This window comes from Pneumocystis carinii (assembly GCF_001477545.1).
Source record: "Pneumocystis carinii B80 chromosome Unknown supercont1.1, whole genome shotgun sequence".
Classification (NCBI taxonomy): Eukaryota; Fungi; Ascomycota; class Pneumocystomycetes; order Pneumocystales; family Pneumocystaceae; genus Pneumocystis; species Pneumocystis carinii.
In genome coordinates this window covers 226,230-244,401 of record NW_017264713.1, presented here as the reverse complement: position 1 = coordinate 244,401, position 18,172 = coordinate 226,230, and the positions used below count along the sequence as shown (strand labels likewise).

Genomic DNA, 18,172 nt, shown 5'->3' with positions numbered 1-18,172 from the left:
GTTTTTTATTTATGTTTATTGTTTGTGTTATTATATAGTTTAATGTTTTTTATAAGATTATTAAATTTACTTTATTTAGAGCTACTTTTTGCAATAAAAATAATGATATAAATTGTTTTTAAAACTTTTAATGTTAAGTGAATTATTTTAATTTAAAAATGATTCTAATTTTTTATGTTAAATTATTTTTATGCATTTAAACATATTTTAAATCGTCACGTGATGATATCGTTTTTCAAAACATTTCGAAAGTTCAACTTTCGTAATATTTAAAATTGAAAGTGTGAAATTATTTTAATTATAATTTTTTTTATTTTTCTTTATTTTCCATTATTCATCCTTTTTTATAATTACAGATTATTATTTCACTGTTTATCAATATGGTTTTTTCGAATTATAATAAAAGTCATAGGGCTGATGAGTTTGTGGTTGCACCTGAAATTAAAGCTACGGTAGGTTTACTATATTCTTTCAATCTCTTACATGTCTTTTTAAGTCTTCAAAATATAATATAGGTCTTTGTTCTAAACCTCGTAAAAAAGATTCTTTTTGCACTCATGTTTATCAGGATTCCTATTCTAATGATGATAATTTATTATGTAATGAGCATGATGATTGTAAAGGACAATCTCAGTCATCTGATGAACATATGTTTGAGTTAATTAATCGTCGAGCTTTGCGTTCTATTGATAATCATCTAATGAATAATATAAATAAGTTACAAAATAATTATATACCTCAAAATAATAAACAGATACAATCACAATTAGGCCGTAATGATGTATCCAGATTGGCATCAGAAGATAATTATGAACTATTATATCCAGTTATTAATAGTGGAACATTTGTGCGAGAACGCCCTCCTTTAGATTTGTTGTCTAATTCTCGATTCAAAGGACCAAAAGTAGGAATAGATATGTCTCTTAATGCTGCTGTTCATGTTGGAGGGGGGTTTATTCGTGGAAATCTACAAATTGAAATTGAATCATCTAAAGTACAACTGGGCAGTATTGCTCTTGATTGTTTAGGTGTTGAAAGTATGTTATAGTATTTGATCCTGAATTTAGACTAATAATTAAGGCATAGGAAACAATAAGTCGCATATATTGTTTAGTGTTGCTAAAGAGATGATGGAATTTGAGGATTCTCCATTAAATCAGCTTGTATATACAGATATTGGACAATGTCCAGAAGATGGATTTTGGCCTTCACAAAAATGCAGAACATCTATACCATTTGATTTACATCTTCCTTTGAATGTGGGTCCCGGAACATTTGAATGTAAAGAGGGACATGTAAAATATTATATTTTTGCGTATTAAAATATCTGTGTTTGGTTTCTGTACTGATTGATGAAGAACACTTCGTTATAAACTTAAAGATAAGATTTTTTTATCAAGAGTATGCAAAAATTTGTTACTATTTACAGCTTTGCACCCGGACCGTGCTCTTGTACCAAGCGAGCATCCTATAACATGTATTGAAGAAGGACCTTTATTTTGTGGAGGAAAAGGTTCTTTGAAAGTTGAAGCAAAATTACATAGGCCAGTTTGGATTTCCGGTCAACTTGCATTTGTAGAAGTTTGTACAACTAATCATTCGACACGTACTGTAAGTAATGAAACATCTTAAATAATACGTTTTTAATTCTTTCCAGGTTAGGAAAATAAAACTTGAATTAGTAAATATAGTATGTTTAAAAAAATTAATAATAATATATGAAGGTCCGTCAAGTTATTATATATAATAGTCCACCTGCCAATACTAAAGAGCAAACACTTGCTCATGAAAGAGTACCAGATTATATTAAAACAAAGGTATTATCGTCGTCAATATTATATGCCAATGACCCTGAAGACACAAGAGCTTGGAAGGGTGTTAAGCCTGATACTAACGATTCAGTTATTTGTCAGTTATTAATTCCTTCTGCACAACTTACAGTAAATGCTGGAAGACATTTGGCGGTTAAATATTTTATTAATATTTCTGTGGGGACTGCTTTTACGTAACTAGATATTAATAATGTTAATAATAATACTGAAATATTTCTAGATCAAAAGTTGTGGTTCAGGTTCCTATTCTAGTTGCAAATCTATTATCTCTTGATATTGTATCGCACAATGCTACAGATGTAGCACTTACTATGGCAAAGTATCAAGATTTAAAAACACCTGTAGATAATATTTCTTCTCGAGCATTTAAAAGTTCTTGTAGAGATGCAGGCTCAGTAAATCATGGTATTGATTGTGGAAGTAGCGAAGACAGTGAAGATATCTTATCTGCTGTCCTTCGAAGGAAACTTAAACCTCTTGATATAGAAAAGATTAATGACGAAGATTCTTCACGCTTCGTAATTAGAGAAGCAAGTACAAATGATAACCATTATAATCCCAGACGATCTAAATCACTGTTTCACCCAAAAAAAAAATATTCTAATTATAATGGACATTACGAGCATTTAAAAGCTGTTTCTAGAGATAGCGATGATATACGACAAGCATTATCTCATGAGTATCGTGCTCCTAATATGGATATTTCTACGACTGCATTTGGATTCAGTAATGAACCATCTCCTATTTCTTTTGCAAAATTTAGTCAAAAACAGTTCCGTTCTAAAAATAGCCGAGGAAGAAGTAATAGTGACCCAAATAGTGATCCCACAAATCGGCGTACTGACCGTCCTGAGACTGTGCAGGAAGAGAAATAAACACTTTGCTACTAAAAAAAACTGATATTTAATTTATTGTTATATTATTTTGTTATTCCAGTATAAAGCAGTTAAACGAGTCGTTTTGAAAAACTAAAAGATTGTAGTTTATGAAATTATAAAATGTTTGAGTTTTTAGATGTACTTAAAAGTTAAATAATTATTTTTTATTTGTATTTCTTAATATTTTTTCGACTTCATTTGCTATGTTTGGAAAATTATTTTTTATATCCTGGGCCAAAATATTACGAAAATCCTATAGAATTAATATGGATTTTTATTTATGACAAAAAGCATACAGTTATAGCTATAGATTTGCCATTAACATATTGGTTATCCTTTTGAACCAGTTCGCAAAATTGTCTAGTGTAAACATCTGGATTTCTTCCTTCCTCTATATAACTAGTAAAAAATTAATAGTGTATATAAATTATTAAAATAAAATTAACTCTATAACATCCCGTGGCACTATTTGTGTAACAGAATCTTTATTTGCATAAAGAGATTTATAATTATCGATTATATTCTTTCTATTATTAATTTAGAAATAATTTGTAAATTAATGAGTAGTAACATTTTATTTAATATTATTTCATTTGTTTTGGAGTTTTCCAAGTCATGAATAGTTTTGCCAAGATCATGAAGATTATGAATAAGTGATTTTAAATGTGTTTCCAAATTGATAAGATTATGGATAATAGTTTGATTGTTAGATGCCGAATTATCCATATAGTCTAATGTTGGATAAATAGAAATTATGATTATTTTAAAAATTATAGTAAATTACTTGATTATTTACTGTTCTGAATATATTTGTATATGTTGTCTTAGTAAAAAATATGGAAATTATATATAGGATAAACTATTTCTATTATTTTGAATTAATTAATGTTCAAAGTTTTCTTATTTTCATCTATTTTAAATAGTTATATAATTGAATTAATAATACTTCGAATAAAAATAATTAAAAAAATAATATCTGATATTTATTTGATTTGTTTATAGTATATGGTTTAAAAAAAGTTATATTTAATTATCTTTAAATATATTCATTAATTATTTTGAAAAAAAGTTCTAAAAAATAAATCTAAGAGTAATTTTTTTTTTTATAAGATATAGTCATTGAATATATGAAAATACATAAATAATATCGCTGTGTGGAAAGACTATTATATAAGAACCTATTTGATCGTACTTTTTATAAATGTGATTTTGTATAAAAATATAATGAAATTATATAATTACATATGTATATCATTTGTAATAGATTTGATAATTGAAATATGAAACATGATATATCTATTTTTTTTATTAAAAAATAAAAATGTATAAAAATATGTTATAATGATTATTTGAATCTATATTTGTATATAATTTGGTTAAATTTATTTATTTGGTAAAATTTGATAATTACATTCTCGAATATTTTTAATTACATCATATTGTATACGCATGAGATATTTATCTATGTTTGATAAATAGCATTATTTTATGGGATTTTATGAAAGTAACTCTTTAATAAGGCAGTGTCTGTCTTTATCAAAGAATTATAATTTTTCTGATAAACTTCCTACTTTAACTAGTTCGGAACTTGTGGATGTTGAATTATACTCTATTATTGCTATTATTTGCAAAGATCATATTAATATATGGTATGAACAAATAACACATGATAAAAGCTTTATTGAGGAATTGCTGCTTTTAATCTCTCATATTGTTAAAGAATTAGAAAAAAAATTTTTTATGGTAGTTTATGTAAAATTAATATATTCACTATTATTAAAAAATGTTATAGATGAAACATGAATTGCTTCTTTTCCATATTATACCTATGATTGCTATTAAACATATTAATGGAATGTTGTTTTTTGTTTTTATATTAAACTAATTTATATTATAGATATTCGCAGGACACAAAAGATTCTACAAGCTGATATTACTTCCTATAGAACATTTGATGAAATATTTTACAAATTTCAACATCATCCTGCTTTGGATTCCTATGAAAATGAATGTTTGTATTTGCGTTTAATTGCTGATACTTTGATTACATCTTTTTTACCTCCTGATGATCTTAAATCTGAATGTGAAAGAGTTATAATAAGGGAAATTCTTTCTGACTTTATTTTTAAAAAAATTGTAGATAAACTTAGCGAGCCGTCTATTTTGTTTGAGATTATTGCAAAAGTATAACTATGTGTTTATTTCTTAATTTAATTCTTTTAGTTAATTGTTCATCTAAAAAAAAAAAATATTAATAAAGGTATTGAAAAAAAACGTTTTAAATGGTTTATGTTTGTGAAATTATATAATTTGATAATATTTTTATGGAAAAAAACATTTATGTCTATTGCAAATTCTCCTCAATTTATACAAAATATTTTTGACTTAGCTGGCTTTGAGTTTGTTTTTGAAGTACTAGAACTTAAGACTGAGGCACCTTATATATATACTGTGATTCGCTTTTTTTTAATTCCTTGTATTTTTGTGTTTTTTGGTGATTTGATCTTAATGTAAGTGTAATAATTAAGTGTAATATATTAAGTTTTAGCCAATTAATGAGGTTTTGGAGTCAATATATATTTACTGAACAATTTGCAGTTAGCTGTTTTCGAGCATTAAGGACTGCAATTTGGTCTGATGGATCAATTGATGTTTCTAAAATTCAACACTGTAAATTTGATGATTATAATTTTAAAGAGTATTTGGAAACAGAGATATATACTGTTATAACAGGTTTTTTTTAAAAAAAAATATGGAAATATCTGATTTCAATAGTGTTATTTAACAATCATTTTTTTCGTTTTAATGATGAAATTATTAAAGCTAAAATTAAGCAAATTTGCAGCTTATTTGATTCAAAAGCTGCTAATAAACATTTTATATTTTATATATTTGATCTTATATTGAGTAGTATAGTATGTTAAATATACAATATTACTTAAACTTATTTATTTATATTGAATTATGGTGTTATTAATACATATTATAACTTTATAAAATTGATAAATGTACGTAAGTTATAATATATATTATACTAGTAAATATTTGAAATAATAAAAATATATATATCATCTTAGTTATGTAGATTTCATGAATTAATTGCATTACAATACATTTATTCTAATTTATATCTTAGAGACCGTTATGGATAATTTCTTAAATATGTAATCATGTAATTTAAAACTCGTTATGATATTGAAAAAAATGTATATTTTTAAAATTTAGCTAAAAATAACATATATATTGATCATAATGATAACGTTATGAAATGTATAATATTAGTATTTGTAAAACCTATTTTTGAACTATATTATTTAAAAATTATTGTTTAGAAAATGTTATTTTACTTTTTTTTTTTTGAAAACATATATAATTTTTATAAATAAATATAATATGTTATCTTATATTTAGTATTTTTTTGAAATTATTTCACTAACTTTAAATATTTTATGTTAAAAATTATTAATATTTGTAGTATGTATGAATAATCGATATTGAATATTACTAATAATTAATAGTGAATTATAATTGATTATTAATGATATATGTTATTATTGCTTAAAAGAAAATATGTTTAAAAATAAAATATAAATTAATTTATTATCATTATTTTTTAATAATAGTACACACATCTTCATCTAGTAATATATGACTAATGCCAACTCTTTGATGATTATGTTTTACTGAATTACCCCATACATATGCACTATAAAATATTAAATATGTATTTACGATGATAATTATTACTATTTGAATTGTTTGAATATCGATTTATGAATAGCATTGCACTTTTTTATATATTAGTAAATTATCATATTTATTTGGAAAAATACGAAATCTTCTACTGAGCTTGCATTTTTTTTTAAAACTATTGGATCAGAATAATCAGGTGGTAATCCTTTAGGTTTCGTATATACTCTTATTAAATCAAGTTGCTCCCACCTATTTTAAAGCTAAGTAGTTGAAAAAATATGGTTTTGGTACATTTTTTCCTAATACTTGTTAATATAATTTTTAAAAGGTAAATATTACAAGTAATTCATCAAAATTCCATCCCTATTATAATTTAGATAAATCCAAAATTAGTATAATATTTACATGTTGCGCTGAAATAGGCACTGCATTTGGAATTTTGTAGAGCAAATCAAGTTCTTCTATGGAAATTTGATCAATTTTATTAAGAACATAAATAGCAGGAATGTATATCCTGTTTCCTTCGATAACATCTATAAGATCATCCGCCTAATAAAATAATTAAATATATATATATTTATAAAATTACATGCATACTGTAGCATCACATCTAAAGGTTATATCTGCATTATTGATACGATACTCTCCCAATATTGCTTTAATTTCATCATAATCTATGTTTGTTAATGTAACTGTATTAGATAATGTGATTCCTCCTTTTTCTTTTTTTTTAAGTGTAATCATAGGAGGTTTTTTATTTAATCTAATTCCAAATCCTTCAAGTTCATCTTCAATAATTTTTTTATCTGTAAGAGGTTTAAGAATATCAAGGATTATATAAATAAGGTTACAGGTTCTTGCTACTGCAATAACTTGTCGACCTCTACCTTTCCCTTCTTTTGCCTTGTTTCAATTTAGTGTGTAATTTTGATATTTTAATAATTACCCCTTGAATAATACCAGGTAAATCTATAATCTTAATATATATATAAATAAATGTTTGATATAATAATATTAGTTATTTTTACCTGAATTTTGGCACCTTTATATTGAAGTATGCCAGGAACTGTAGTTAAAGTAGTAACTATTTATAAATATAATATTATTAATTTTAAAAAATTATAAATACATTCATATGCAGCTGCTTCACTATGTGTTCCCGTAAGTTTAGACATTAATGTACTTTTTCCAGCAGAAGGAAATCCTTAAAATATTATAACACATGTAATTTAAATAGTTAAATTTACCAATAAATCCTATTGATGCTACTCCTGTTCTCGCAACATCAAACCCAACTGTATATAAGAATGATAAACACATAAAATATATTACAACTTCCTGTTCCTCCATTGCTTCCACTAGGTGTTATAAGTTCGCGTTTTAGTTTTGCTAATTTAGCCTTTATTCTGTTAGAGTATATATAATAAAAAAAGATAAATAACTTTTAAAAGGCCAAGGTGTTTAGCTGTGCTAAATGATAATTATTTATGTTAACATAATGATAGTATAATATTATACGCCTTATTTTTTCTAGTTTGTTAAAAAAAATATTTAAATAATAATATAACTTACTGAGTGCGAGCCATCTCATCTTCTATTTCTTTAATCTAACATGATTAGATGATGTAGATTCATAAATAGAGTATAAACTTTTTCAATAGTTGTCATTTTGGTAATATATTTAAATGTTATTTATATTTTAAAAACTACGTTGAAATAAATTATGTGAATTATTTAAATATAAATATAATTTCATACTTATTTATGATATAAAAAAATATTTTAATAAATTTAATTAATAATTTTTATTTATAATTTTTTGTTTTTACATATATAACTTTAATATATATATTTATTATGAAAAAATAATACATTTTTAAAATAATTATTCAAATAATTTAGCATTATAGATTACAAATATATATATATAACGCTAATTAATGATAAAATAATGCTTTATAGTTTTAATTATTTTCTAAATTAATTTAAAGTATTACTAGGTATATCTAATATATAAATATAACAAATATAACAAAATAGTAATAAACATAAAATAGACGTATTAAAAATTTAATATACTTTTATATAATATCTATATTATTATTATTTTTATATGTTATGTTCTATAAATAAATAATAAATACAAAAATAAAATCTACATATCTAATATTAAATTATAATAAATCTGATCATTGTTTTCACCTTAATCATATATACTCATATATTCTCAGTGATAAACATTGCAATCTATTAATTACAATTAATTAATATATTTAATTATTTTTATATAAAAAATATATATTGTCATCTATAAAACAATATTATTTTTCATATATCATATATATTATTAATAGTTTATATGAATTGTATATATACATTTATAAATATAATATAAAAATATACATAGACTTTTAAATATTATGTATTCATATGATATATTTTTTAAAGAATTAACTTATAAAACTATAATAGCTAAAATTTGTTCTTTATGATCTAATCTAAAAAATATATGAATATTTTTTTAAAAAAAAACATTACGTACTCTAATAACTTAAATAATTCACCAGATACAATTTCATTATGAGTATCACATCTAACATCGTCAGATATAAAAGGTTTATTTATTTCAAGAGTCGGTATTATCTAGTAAAAATTAAACCATATTTTTACTTTTTTTATATTTTTACTTTTTTTAAGACTTCATATAAAACTTCATAACCTTTAATTTTTGATTTAAAAGCAATATCATAAATTTTTTGAAAATAAGCAATTAGCAAATGTGTTTTCAATTCTACTATCCAAGCAGCATTTTGAGGTATACACTAATTATAATGAATATAAATAATCATATACATATATACAATTACTAGTTTAGCCAAATGCAAAAATTCAAGTTGTAAAGCGTTAGGAATTAAAATGCATTCTTTACATGGATATTTTTTATCATTAGAAAGATTTTCAGATGAAATTCCAGCAAAACATTCCACACAAAGATAACCATGTAAAATTTCTTTTAAAACGTAAAATAAAAATTCCATGTTTTGTATATCACTAGAAACGTAATCCCCTAAAACATATAAGTCATAATAAATAAACATAAAAGATACAAATTTTAGAGTCATTAGTTTGCTTAAAAAGAAGTATTGTATCATTAATCTTATTAATTAAAAAAGTTTCGCATTTATCCTAATAATTATTAGTCATATAATTGCACACCCAAACCGTTAAATTACAAAGAATCTAATAGACCTAATGACAGACATAGCTAAACATATAACATCAGTACTATCAGTCGTCCATTTATTTTTATATATTTTTATTAAATCTAAAATAACACCTAAAAATTTTAAATAGGAAAATATAGGTAAAAAAGTATACCAGCTATAACATCCAATCTACAAGAACTATAAATCATAATTTCAATAAAATGTGAAAATTTTAAATTATTTGGCATATCAATATTATCAATACCTTGTCTCGATAAAATAGCAAAAAGCTGAAGATTTGTTGAAACAAAAATAGTTAATAAATGATCTAAAAACCTTCCAATAGTTCGAAACCATGAAATATATTTAACATCTATAATACTAGAACTAAGTAAAGAAATAAATTCATATTGCGAGCACGCATATTGATTAACTAGATGATCAGGAGGCAAATAAATAAGGATAATAATCAGAAATTGATTTATTCCTATAATTTTCCTGAAGTTATTTAAGATTACAGTTTCATATTCACCTGAAGCTATCGAGGTACCTAAAACCTCAAATTCACTACAATTAATTAAACTATAAAGTAAAGCCTAAGATTACATACCGTATCAAACTAGATATTACTACTTTTTTTAAAAAAAAAAAAAAAAAGATTAAACTTACAATACATTATCCTAGAAAATAATTTTAAAGATTTAGTTTCAAATGAGTTACTAAAAGAAGTATTATCCATACTATTATAACAACGATCATTTTTAACAATATAATTATCATTAAAATTAACAGTTAATGTCTCATTAGTAAAAACGTCCATAAGAATATCCTTTGAAACAGAATGTAAAAAATATATAAGATTATTCCAACCTAATAATTCAATTGCAATTATCATATAAGTATTACCTACATTGAAACTCAATCCATTGCCTATCATAATCCAAGAAAATAAATAGCACAAATTCAACAATATTTTTTTCTTGAATAGGAACAAGTATAGAAAGAGAACATAACTCTTTAAATAATCGAAGTAATTCAGTTAAAACCAAAATAAACATTGACTTAACATCTTGGGCTGTTAAATACAATGACCAACTTTCTAAATTGATATGTCTCTAAAAAATAATTATTTCTAAAAAAAAAGACTGATACTATTACCTTTAATATTATTATAGATCTATCTAGCTCATCCTTACAACAACCTCTTTCATAAGCCTGTGATTTTTGATCGCTATCAATCTTTCCACCGGTTAAAACAAAAATAACTAAATGTTCAAACTCGGAAACAATAGAAGTATTATATTTAAGTAAAAAATTACGTCGTAAAAGCCATAATAAAGTCTAAATATCATTAAGTAATATGAAAAAAAATATTTAACCCAACTAAATCATTAGAAAATGCTATTATACAATTACTAGGACATTTTAAAGAACTTTCCCATAACCAAGTAAAAAAATGTAAACATTGATATTTTGATACCATCAACAAGTTCATTTGTTCTATAAATTCAGTCCGTCTTACAATATCTAAAAGCATTATAATGCGTTTTATTATAAAATTTTTATCAGCTATTCCAATTAATATTTAAAAAATATTTTTTACTAAAAATTACATGTAACATCATCTAATTGAAAAGAAAATATAAACGACATCGATATTTGAAAGGAAAGTTCAGGATTAGAACTTATAATTTTAAATTGAATATTATCAATTATTTCCCTGGATATTTGATTATTCAATTTATAACAATATTTTATAATTTCACTAAATAGCTATTAATAATAATAAACGCAAATGAAATACTAGCCAATCATTACGTTCATTAGGAACAAGCCATGAAGAAATGAAAAGTGGAGGAAGCCATAAATTATATTGAATTTGAGTCCAATTTGATTTTTCAAGTTCGATATATTCTAAAAGCCCCGAGACAACAACTAAATGCGTATTAGAATAACAATAATATAATTAATAAAACAAATGTAAATCAAACATTTTTGATCCTTAAAAATAGAGACTGATCGTCCAAATAATATTTTAGAAATACCATCATAAATGTGCTGAACAGCTTTAACAATATCATCATAGTCTGAACTATCCTTTGTCCTAATTAAAATTTGCAAAAAAATATCGAACCCTTTAAAATCAACTATAACATTAAAATCGAAAGAAACATAAAATATTGTGTCTTACAACATCTTAGCATAGCTTTTTTAACAATATTTCTAATATTATTTTTCAAATAGCTATTATTATAAAGAAAAAGCATTAATTCAATACATTTTATATATGTAATGGAATAATTCCCAATATCAAGAAAAGTATTTAAAATATCAGAATTTCCAAGAGAAAAATATGTCTAATAAATTTAAATCACTATATCAAATAAAATTAAACTAACCTGAAACAAGATCAAAATGATTTGCGATACCAATGTACAAATGTTTGTTATACAATTATTCAAATTATCAATATTATTAGAATGGCATTTATCAGACACTTTATCCATTTCCAAAATTACTCTAATAATCCCATTTAATACTTCATATACACAAAGTAACACTACAAACACTTTAAGATAATATATAAATAAAGTTAACCTTACAGTTATGAATATGATTAGCTAGATGCTTTTTTTGAAGTTCAGTACCAGAAAATAAAGAAATTTTTGATATCACATTATAAGAATAATGATGAATAATAGAACAAGCAACAAAATCATAAAAAGAAATAGAAGAATCGAAAGAGTGACACTCGACTTTCTTAAAATATTTTAATAAATCATGAAAAACATCAGTAAATTTTTCAAAATTAGTTATAGTTTCGGAAGATAAAGCTAGTTTATTAAATTAAACATAAAGAAAATATTGGTATAAACCAAGAATTTTTGTAACAGATTCTTTCAAAATTTTTATATAAACTTCATTTACTATTTCTGTCTATAAAAAATAGCAAAAGTTAATAACTTAAAGAAAAAATGAAATAAAAAACATACTTGCAAAATATCTTGTTCATCAATTTCGTATTGCTTATCATTTAACCCAAATTCTTTATAAAGAGAGTTTATTTGAGAAACAATTAAATTAATAGACATTCAACTAGGATTAGTATATTTCTAAAAGGTATATTAATACTTTCTAATCTAAAATATGCCTCATTACATCTATCGTTCTAAGATGAATGAAGCCATCGCGTTCATTTTTTAAATTATATAACATCTTATTATTAAACAATACTAAATTACATATAAAATCATAGGAAAAAATTCATTAATTATATTTAAATATGTATTTTTTTGTAACTAAATTTTTATAAGATTTAACTTTACAAATAGTAATATATATCTATTAAAAAATTATAAAGAAACTGATAGTTTTTTTTTTAAATTATTAATATAACAAAACACATGGAAACACATGCAAAGTGTTTAAGTCTTCAAAGGGGGGAAAAATCAACACTAGATGATATCCCATTTTTAAATTTTACGGGCTCAAAAATCTTAGAACTATCAAAGAAACAAAACGTAAACTTAAATGTAGTATTTCTTAGACTAATTCATAGATTTTTAGTTATCAAATTTTTCTTTATCAAACTCAAAATCAAATAAAAATATTAATTATCAACCATCAGAATCATATATTAAAAAAAAAGACGCTAACTCACTAAAAAAAGAACAATTGTTTATGTCATCATTACTCAATACAGACATATTATGGAAAACAACAAACAAATCACTGGAAAATGATATACATGATTTATTAAAAAAAGAAAGTAATCAAATACCTCAAATATCCATTAAAAAACAATTCATTAATAACAGCAATTATTTTTCAAAATTTAATAGACATATTAACATGTCTGAAGATATGCTTTGCAACACCTCTGATTTATATGAAAATAAAGCATTGTTTAGTAAATCAAATTCAGAAAATGATTGCTTTATTCCCCATTCTATTGAATTACAATCATCACCATCATATTTACAAAAGAATAGTATTTTATATTCATATAAAAATGAAGGATTGGAAAATATACAGGTACCTAGATTATGGAATGAACTTTCAGAATTAAAATTTCGAGTTAAAAAACTTGAAATTGCAAATAAATGGAAGAAATCATCCAATTTTAACGACATTGAAACATCGAGTTTAAATGAAAATATATTGTTTAATAATTCAACTTTAAATGAAACAGAAGTTGAGGCACCTTATCGTATACTCTATGCATCATTAGAAAAAATGAAATCAAATGGTATATCTAAAGAATTATGGGCACCATTAGAACAAATTATTAACGAAATATTATCATTTAAAAATATAAAAAATGAAAAAACAGAGGAAAAAGTTGAAAATATATTAAGAAGTTTAACAGAATTATCATTAGCAATTTACGACTATCATCAAGACATCACAGAACTTAGTTATTCATCAGAAAAAAAAAAACAATTAAATTATTCGTTAAAAAGATCCAACAGTGAACATATTATTAGGCCACTTAATCAAGGATCTAGCATTTTTATAAAACAATATCAAAAAAACATGAAACCTTTTCAAACATCTAAAACCATAGAAAATGACAGAAATTTATTAAATTCCCGTTCATTTTCAAATTTTAATTCATATCTAAAATATCACTATAATAACGACAAATACAAAGACAATATCTATTCTACTCATTCTAGACCAAAAATATTCAATACTACAACTAATTTCAAAACACCAATTACTAATGGAGAAAGTATTAATTTTAAAAATATAAGCACTCCAGAGGCAATTTCGGAATCAAGTTTTATAAATAATTCTAAATATAGATGATAAAATGAGTATCAAAATAAAATATCTACATATTTTTCATAACAATGACTAAAACTTTAAAGATAATAATGCTATATTCTTGAAATAATTAAAATTTACTTATTCCTATACATATTAATAAATAATAAAAATAATTGTCAAATATTATATTATAAAAGTGTTAATTCAGTATGAAGACATTTTTTTCGACTCATTTAAAAAAAAAAAATAAATTGAAATATTATTATGTGTGCTATTTTAAAAAGTTACCAATTTTCTAAATAAAACCAGCTTTTCTATTTCTCAAAATATATAATATAAACGTATTACAAAAACTAATAAAAGATTTAATAATAATTCTATATAATCATAAACTTTTACAAAAATACATAAAACATCCATAAGCTAAACCATCTTTTTAAAATAAACAATATATCTATTAAAACTAAATTAAATTAATAAGTCCGCATAAAAATTCGTTATTCAGGAACATCGCGCTTCAAATAAAACAAAAAAAAAATTAAATATTTTTTTACTATATAATTCTAAGCTTCATAAGAGATAATATTTATTTTTTTATACAGTAAGTGACTATTATATGTCCTATATTTATTAGTTTTTATAATTTAATTTTTCCTAGATTTAAGACTAAATAAAATATCCGCAAATTACAAGAATTTACAAACATATTTTACAAAAAGATTACTATTATTTTTCTTCAAATATTTTCAGTTAAGTTATATATTTTTCATAAAATACCGGTTTTTCAAATACTAAAAAAGTTTAACAACATTACTGTTTCATAATATGCAAAAAATTTTATCATTTCGAATATAGCTTTCATAAGATAATCATAGATCCTAAGAATAAAGCTAAATATCATTCAAATTGAACCTTCAGTGATGAAAAATCAATTATTTCAACAGGAAACTCAGGAATCATCGGATTCTTTAAATTTTAAAGACAAAACTCATTTTCTTAAACAACCTATCTCTTCAAAAAAAATTCGTAACACAAAAAACCTTTCTTTAAAAAATGTTGATCAGGCAAATCAATATGTTAAAGGGGTTTCTTCTATTATCTCACCATTATCAAAATCACGCTCAACTGAACAAAAGTTATATTTACATATTTCTAACCATATTTCTAATATAAATAGCTACGAAAACAAGGGCTTTACATCAACTGACAATCATACATTGTTAAATATAATTTTTGCGAATAGAATTTATCCTCAAAACACTCAAATACTATTTGAAAACGATTATAATTATAAAAAGAAATCTAATACTTATGAAAACAAGCCGGTATGTATAATTGAACCAAATCTTTGGTTTTTTGCGGAACCAGAAACTCATATTGCAAAAAAATTTAATGTCGTAATCAATGTCGCAAAAGAAGTAAAAAATCCATTTTTATCTCAAGCATCTTTAGACGAAAATTACTTCAAAAAAACAGAAAATATATCAAGTGAAAGGAGAATTTTTCAAAAAAATCCATTACCTATAGAAAGTTCAATTCTTCCACCTGTTATAATTAATAACATAGAATATCTTCATGTATTATGGGATCATAATGCCAGTACGCTATCTATTGATTTGCCACCTCTCATAGATTATATAACTAAAAAATCTATCCAAGAGAACAAAAAAGTTTTAATTCACTGTCAGGTAAATTTACATAAATTATTATTGTAAATCTGATGCTTAAAGTGTGGTATTTCTCGATCAGCATCATTAATAATTGCCTATGTTATGAAATCCCTTGGCTTAAATATCGATTCTGCTTATTCTTATGTTAAAGATAAATCTCCTTGGATTGGACCTAATATGTCTTTAATATATCAACTTTATGATTTCAACAATTTCCTTTATGGTAAAAAGAAATCTAATAATAAGAAGCAAACTAGTCCTAATATTGAGATGACATCAAATAATTCTCATAAAACAATTATAGATAAAAAAGTATAGATATCTTAGGAACATCATGATCTCTAGATAACAATTTAAGAAATAATCTACTATTAAAAATTTTAATTAAAAGATGAATATCTATATCTAACTAAAAAGCGTTATATAAAACTTTTTATCTTTAAACTAATCAAAGCTGCATTTTTACCGAATTCTTTTAATTATTTAATCAATTGTTTGTGTTAATGTCATTATTGTTGTTTTGGTTATTTCATTAAATATTCATTTTATGATATCAGCGACAATAGAAAAATTAAATATAGAAATTTTAACTGTAATTTTTACTAAAATCATATTACTAAAATAGGACATAAAATTATATCAAAATATCTAACAAAATAATAATGTTATTGATATATATATTTCTATATATTTAAATCTTGTTTTTTTGATAAAACAAAAATTATAAGAACCTAGATTTATAATATATATTTTTTTAAAATGTCTTCAAAATTTATACATATGTCGATATATAAATACAGAAAATAGAAATAAATACGAATATTCAGAAAATTATATTAATTTTTCATTTTTATCACAAGTATCCGAATCATAATTTTAATACATATTTAAAATTCAATTAAATCACATTGCGATTAAAAAAATAGTAAAAATAATTTGCATTAAATTATTTATTAAAACTAATATTTTTATATAAAAAAATAATTAATGGAGCTCTTAATATGTATTCTAGGGGTTTTTTTAATATTTTTTGAGTTGCAAACTTAATAATATAGATATATATTTCATTTCTTTTATGGAGTATTTTACAAGAACGTATAACAACTAGATCTTATGGAAAGGAAATATTTAATTCAGTAATAATATTAAGTATCATGCAATCATTTATTGCTATTATAGTATCTTTTATATTTACTTATTTCATTACAAAACGATCAAAAAAAAAAAAGCCTACTCTTTCAAAATCTTTATTTTTAAAACTTGTTTTAGTAGCATTAAGTTCATCTTTTGCATCACCACTTGGTTATGCGTCTCTTAGACACATTAATTATCCTACTCTTATACTTGGAAAATCTTGCAAACTACTTCCTGTTATGGCCATTCATACCATCTTTTACAAAACACATTTTACTTATCATAAATATTTAATAGTAGCAATGGTAACCTCTGGAATTGTTATTTTTACTTTATATGATTCACAATTATCATCTAAAACTAATAAACAATCATCAAATGATACATGGGGCCTTTTTCTTCTTAGCATTAATCTTCTTTTAGATGGATATACTAATTCAACACAAGACCAAATTTTTAAAGCGTTTCCACATATAACTGGCCCATGGATGATGTTATATATGAACATTTTATCTACAGTAGGTACGACATTATACTTATTATGCTTTACAAATGAATTGATAACAACACTTGAATTTATAAAAAAATATCCATCGATAACTTCTGATATTCTTATTTATGGTTGTTCTGGAGCAATTGGACAATTATTTATTTTCCATACTTTAGAAAAATATGGAAGTTTAATCTTAATAACTATCACACTTACAAGAAAAATGCTAACGCTATTATTAAGTCTTATTTGGTTTAATCATAAGTTAACAATTGGCCAATGGATAGGTGTAGGATTAGTATTTTATGGAGCAAGTTTAGAAGCATATATAAAGCATACACAATTAACTAAAAAAAAAGCATAGTAGCATTCATGCAGAACTCAAATACATACATACATATATATATATATATATATATATATATATAGAATTCATAATAAACATATAAATAATATAGAAGTAAAATAATATTCTAAAAATAAATCTATAACAAAA

General features: G+C 23.1%; 9 protein-coding genes across 9 annotated transcripts; 6 read left to right on the top strand and 3 right to left on the bottom strand.

Moving 5' to 3' along the window:
* Positions 1–339: 339 nt before the first annotated feature.
* T552_00110 (hypothetical protein) lies at positions 340–2,752 on the top strand. Its single transcript, XM_018368731.1, has 7 exons — positions 340–452; positions 497–1,037; positions 1,081–1,315; positions 1,359–1,611; positions 1,658–1,681; positions 1,725–2,005; positions 2,053–2,752. Exons 1-7 carry the CDS (start codon positions 381–383, stop codon positions 2,705–2,707), a joined length of 2,061 nt encoding a protein of 686 aa, XP_018227584.1. The 5' UTR covers positions 340–380; the 3' UTR covers positions 2,708–2,752.
* Positions 2,753–2,821: 69 nt separating this feature from the next.
* On the bottom strand, positions 2,822–3,482 carry T552_00109 (hypothetical protein). The gene is made up of 4 exons (XM_018368730.1): positions 3,282–3,482; positions 3,157–3,237; positions 3,007–3,109; positions 2,822–2,963 (listed from the first exon to the last, which is right to left on the bottom strand). The coding sequence occupies exons 1-4, from the start codon at positions 3,434–3,436 to the stop codon at positions 2,868–2,870; spliced, it is 435 nt and encodes a 144-aa protein (XP_018227583.1). The 5' UTR covers positions 3,437–3,482; the 3' UTR covers positions 2,822–2,867.
* Positions 3,483–4,198: 716 nt separating this feature from the next.
* On the top strand, positions 4,199–4,900 carry T552_00108 (hypothetical protein; the record flags this gene model as incomplete). Its single annotated transcript, XM_018368729.1, has 3 exons — positions 4,199–4,453; positions 4,503–4,567; positions 4,618–4,900. 3 exons carry the CDS (start codon positions 4,199–4,201, stop codon positions 4,898–4,900), a joined length of 603 nt encoding a protein of 200 aa, XP_018227582.1.
* A 104-nt stretch (positions 4,901–5,004) lies between these two features.
* On the top strand, positions 5,005–5,787 carry T552_00107 (hypothetical protein). Its single transcript, XM_018368728.1, has 3 exons — positions 5,005–5,220; positions 5,259–5,443; positions 5,486–5,787. The coding sequence occupies exons 1-3, from the start codon at positions 5,051–5,053 to the stop codon at positions 5,632–5,634; spliced, it is 504 nt and encodes a 167-aa protein (XP_018227581.1). The 5' UTR covers positions 5,005–5,050; the 3' UTR covers positions 5,635–5,787.
* Positions 5,788–6,270: 483 nt separating this feature from the next.
* Positions 6,271–8,113, bottom strand: T552_00106 (developmentally-regulated GTP-binding protein 1). Its single transcript, XM_018368727.1, has 16 exons — positions 8,054–8,113; positions 7,976–8,010; positions 7,922–7,933; positions 7,846–7,873; positions 7,739–7,802; positions 7,651–7,698; positions 7,533–7,607; positions 7,432–7,487; positions 7,350–7,379; positions 7,001–7,306; positions 6,809–6,952; positions 6,743–6,766; positions 6,695–6,702; positions 6,544–6,652; positions 6,458–6,498; positions 6,271–6,416 (listed from the first exon to the last, which is right to left on the bottom strand). Exons 1-16 carry the CDS (start codon positions 8,069–8,071, stop codon positions 6,317–6,319), a joined length of 1,098 nt encoding a protein of 365 aa, XP_018227580.1. The 5' UTR covers positions 8,072–8,113; the 3' UTR covers positions 6,271–6,316.
* A 700-nt stretch (positions 8,114–8,813) lies between these two features.
* On the bottom strand, positions 8,814–12,746 carry T552_00105 (hypothetical protein). The gene is made up of 20 exons (XM_018368726.1): positions 12,603–12,746; positions 12,486–12,546; positions 12,213–12,443; positions 12,009–12,169; positions 11,801–11,966; positions 11,601–11,756; positions 11,418–11,544; positions 11,223–11,374; positions 10,994–11,178; positions 10,768–10,950; positions 10,520–10,724; positions 10,279–10,479; positions 10,220–10,238; positions 9,782–10,176; positions 9,637–9,740; positions 9,511–9,589; positions 9,271–9,470; positions 9,091–9,225; positions 8,946–9,046; positions 8,814–8,901 (listed from the first exon to the last, which is right to left on the bottom strand). The coding sequence occupies exons 1-20, from the start codon at positions 12,699–12,701 to the stop codon at positions 8,859–8,861; spliced, it is 3,003 nt and encodes a 1,000-aa protein (XP_018227579.1). The 5' UTR covers positions 12,702–12,746; the 3' UTR covers positions 8,814–8,858.
* A 225-nt stretch (positions 12,747–12,971) lies between these two features.
* On the top strand, positions 12,972–14,467 carry T552_00104 (hypothetical protein). The gene is made up of 2 exons (XM_018368725.1): positions 12,972–13,130; positions 13,177–14,467. Exons 1-2 carry the CDS (start codon positions 13,014–13,016, stop codon positions 14,419–14,421), a joined length of 1,362 nt encoding a protein of 453 aa, XP_018227578.1. The 5' UTR covers positions 12,972–13,013; the 3' UTR covers positions 14,422–14,467.
* A 789-nt stretch (positions 14,468–15,256) lies between these two features.
* Positions 15,257–16,416, top strand: T552_00103 (hypothetical protein). The gene is made up of 3 exons (XM_018368724.1): positions 15,257–15,517; positions 15,560–16,070; positions 16,113–16,416. Exons 1-3 carry the CDS (start codon positions 15,303–15,305, stop codon positions 16,368–16,370), a joined length of 984 nt encoding a protein of 327 aa, XP_018227577.1. The 5' UTR covers positions 15,257–15,302; the 3' UTR covers positions 16,371–16,416.
* Positions 16,417–16,996: 580 nt separating this feature from the next.
* T552_00102 (hypothetical protein) lies at positions 16,997–18,081 on the top strand. The gene is made up of 2 exons (XM_018368723.1): positions 16,997–17,066; positions 17,108–18,081. The coding sequence occupies exons 1-2, from the start codon at positions 17,040–17,042 to the stop codon at positions 18,038–18,040; spliced, it is 960 nt and encodes a 319-aa protein (XP_018227576.1). The 5' UTR covers positions 16,997–17,039; the 3' UTR covers positions 18,041–18,081.
* Positions 18,082–18,172: the final 91 nt, after the last annotated feature.

Coding starts and splice junctions, on each gene's coding strand:
- T552_00110 (XM_018368731.1), top strand. CDS start 381: ATGGTTTTTTCGAATTATAATAAAAGTCATAGGGCTGATGAGTTTGTG. Junction 1,038..1,080: donor TGATTGTTTAGGTGTTGAAA/GTATGTTATAGT, acceptor CTAATAATTAAG/GCATAGGAAACAATAAGTCG. Junction 1,612..1,657: donor CTAATCATTCGACACGTACT/GTAAGTAATGAA, acceptor AATTCTTTCCAG/GTTAGGAAAATAAAACTTGA.
- T552_00109 (XM_018368730.1), bottom strand. CDS start 3,436: ATGGATAATTCGGCATCTAACAATCAAACTATTATCCATAATCTTATC. Junction 3,238..3,281: donor GAAATAATATTAAATAAAAT/GTTACTACTCAT, acceptor AATTAATAATAG/AAAGAATATAATCGATAATT. Junction 2,964..3,006: donor GCAAATCTATAGCTATAACT/GTATGCTTTTTG, acceptor TTAATTCTATAG/GATTTTCGTAATATTTTGGC.
- T552_00107 (XM_018368728.1), top strand. CDS start 5,051: ATGTCTATTGCAAATTCTCCTCAATTTATACAAAATATTTTTGACTTA. Junction 5,221..5,258: donor TTTGGTGATTTGATCTTAAT/GTAAGTGTAATA, acceptor ATTAAGTTTTAG/CCAATTAATGAGGTTTTGGA. Junction 5,444..5,485: donor GATATATACTGTTATAACAG/GTTTTTTTTAAA, acceptor TGATTTCAATAG/TGTTATTTAACAATCATTTT.
- T552_00106 (XM_018368727.1), bottom strand. Junction 7,608..7,650: donor AGCATCAATAGGATTTATTG/GTAAATTTAACT, acceptor TAATATTTTAAG/GATTTCCTTCTGCTGGAAAA. Junction 7,307..7,349: donor TACCTGGTATTATTCAAGGG/GTAATTATTAAA, acceptor AATTGAAACAAG/GCAAAAGAAGGGAAAGGTAG.
- T552_00105 (XM_018368726.1), bottom strand. CDS start 12,701: ATGTCTATTAATTTAATTGTTTCTCAAATAAACTCTCTTTATAAAGAA. Junction 12,547..12,602: donor ATGAACAAGATATTTTGCAA/GTATGTTTTTTA, acceptor TATTTTTTATAG/ACAGAAATAGTAAATGAAGT. Junction 11,179..11,222: donor TCAATTAGATGATGTTACAT/GTAATTTTTAGT, acceptor TAATTGGAATAG/CTGATAAAAATTTTATAATA.
- T552_00104 (XM_018368725.1), top strand. CDS start 13,014: ATGGAAACACATGCAAAGTGTTTAAGTCTTCAAAGGGGGGAAAAATCA. Junction 13,131..13,176: donor AACTATCAAAGAAACAAAAC/GTAAACTTAAAT, acceptor ATAGATTTTTAG/TTATCAAATTTTTCTTTATC.
- T552_00103 (XM_018368724.1), top strand. CDS start 15,303: ATGAAAAATCAATTATTTCAACAGGAAACTCAGGAATCATCGGATTCT. Junction 15,518..15,559: donor TCACGCTCAACTGAACAAAA/GTTATATTTACA, acceptor TAATATAAATAG/CTACGAAAACAAGGGCTTTA. Junction 16,071..16,112: donor AAGTTTTAATTCACTGTCAG/GTAAATTTACAT, acceptor TGATGCTTAAAG/TGTGGTATTTCTCGATCAGC.
- T552_00102 (XM_018368723.1), top strand. CDS start 17,040: ATGGAGCTCTTAATATGTATTCTAGGG. Junction 17,067..17,107: donor TCTTAATATGTATTCTAGGG/GTTTTTTTAATA, acceptor TTAATAATATAG/ATATATATTTCATTTCTTTT.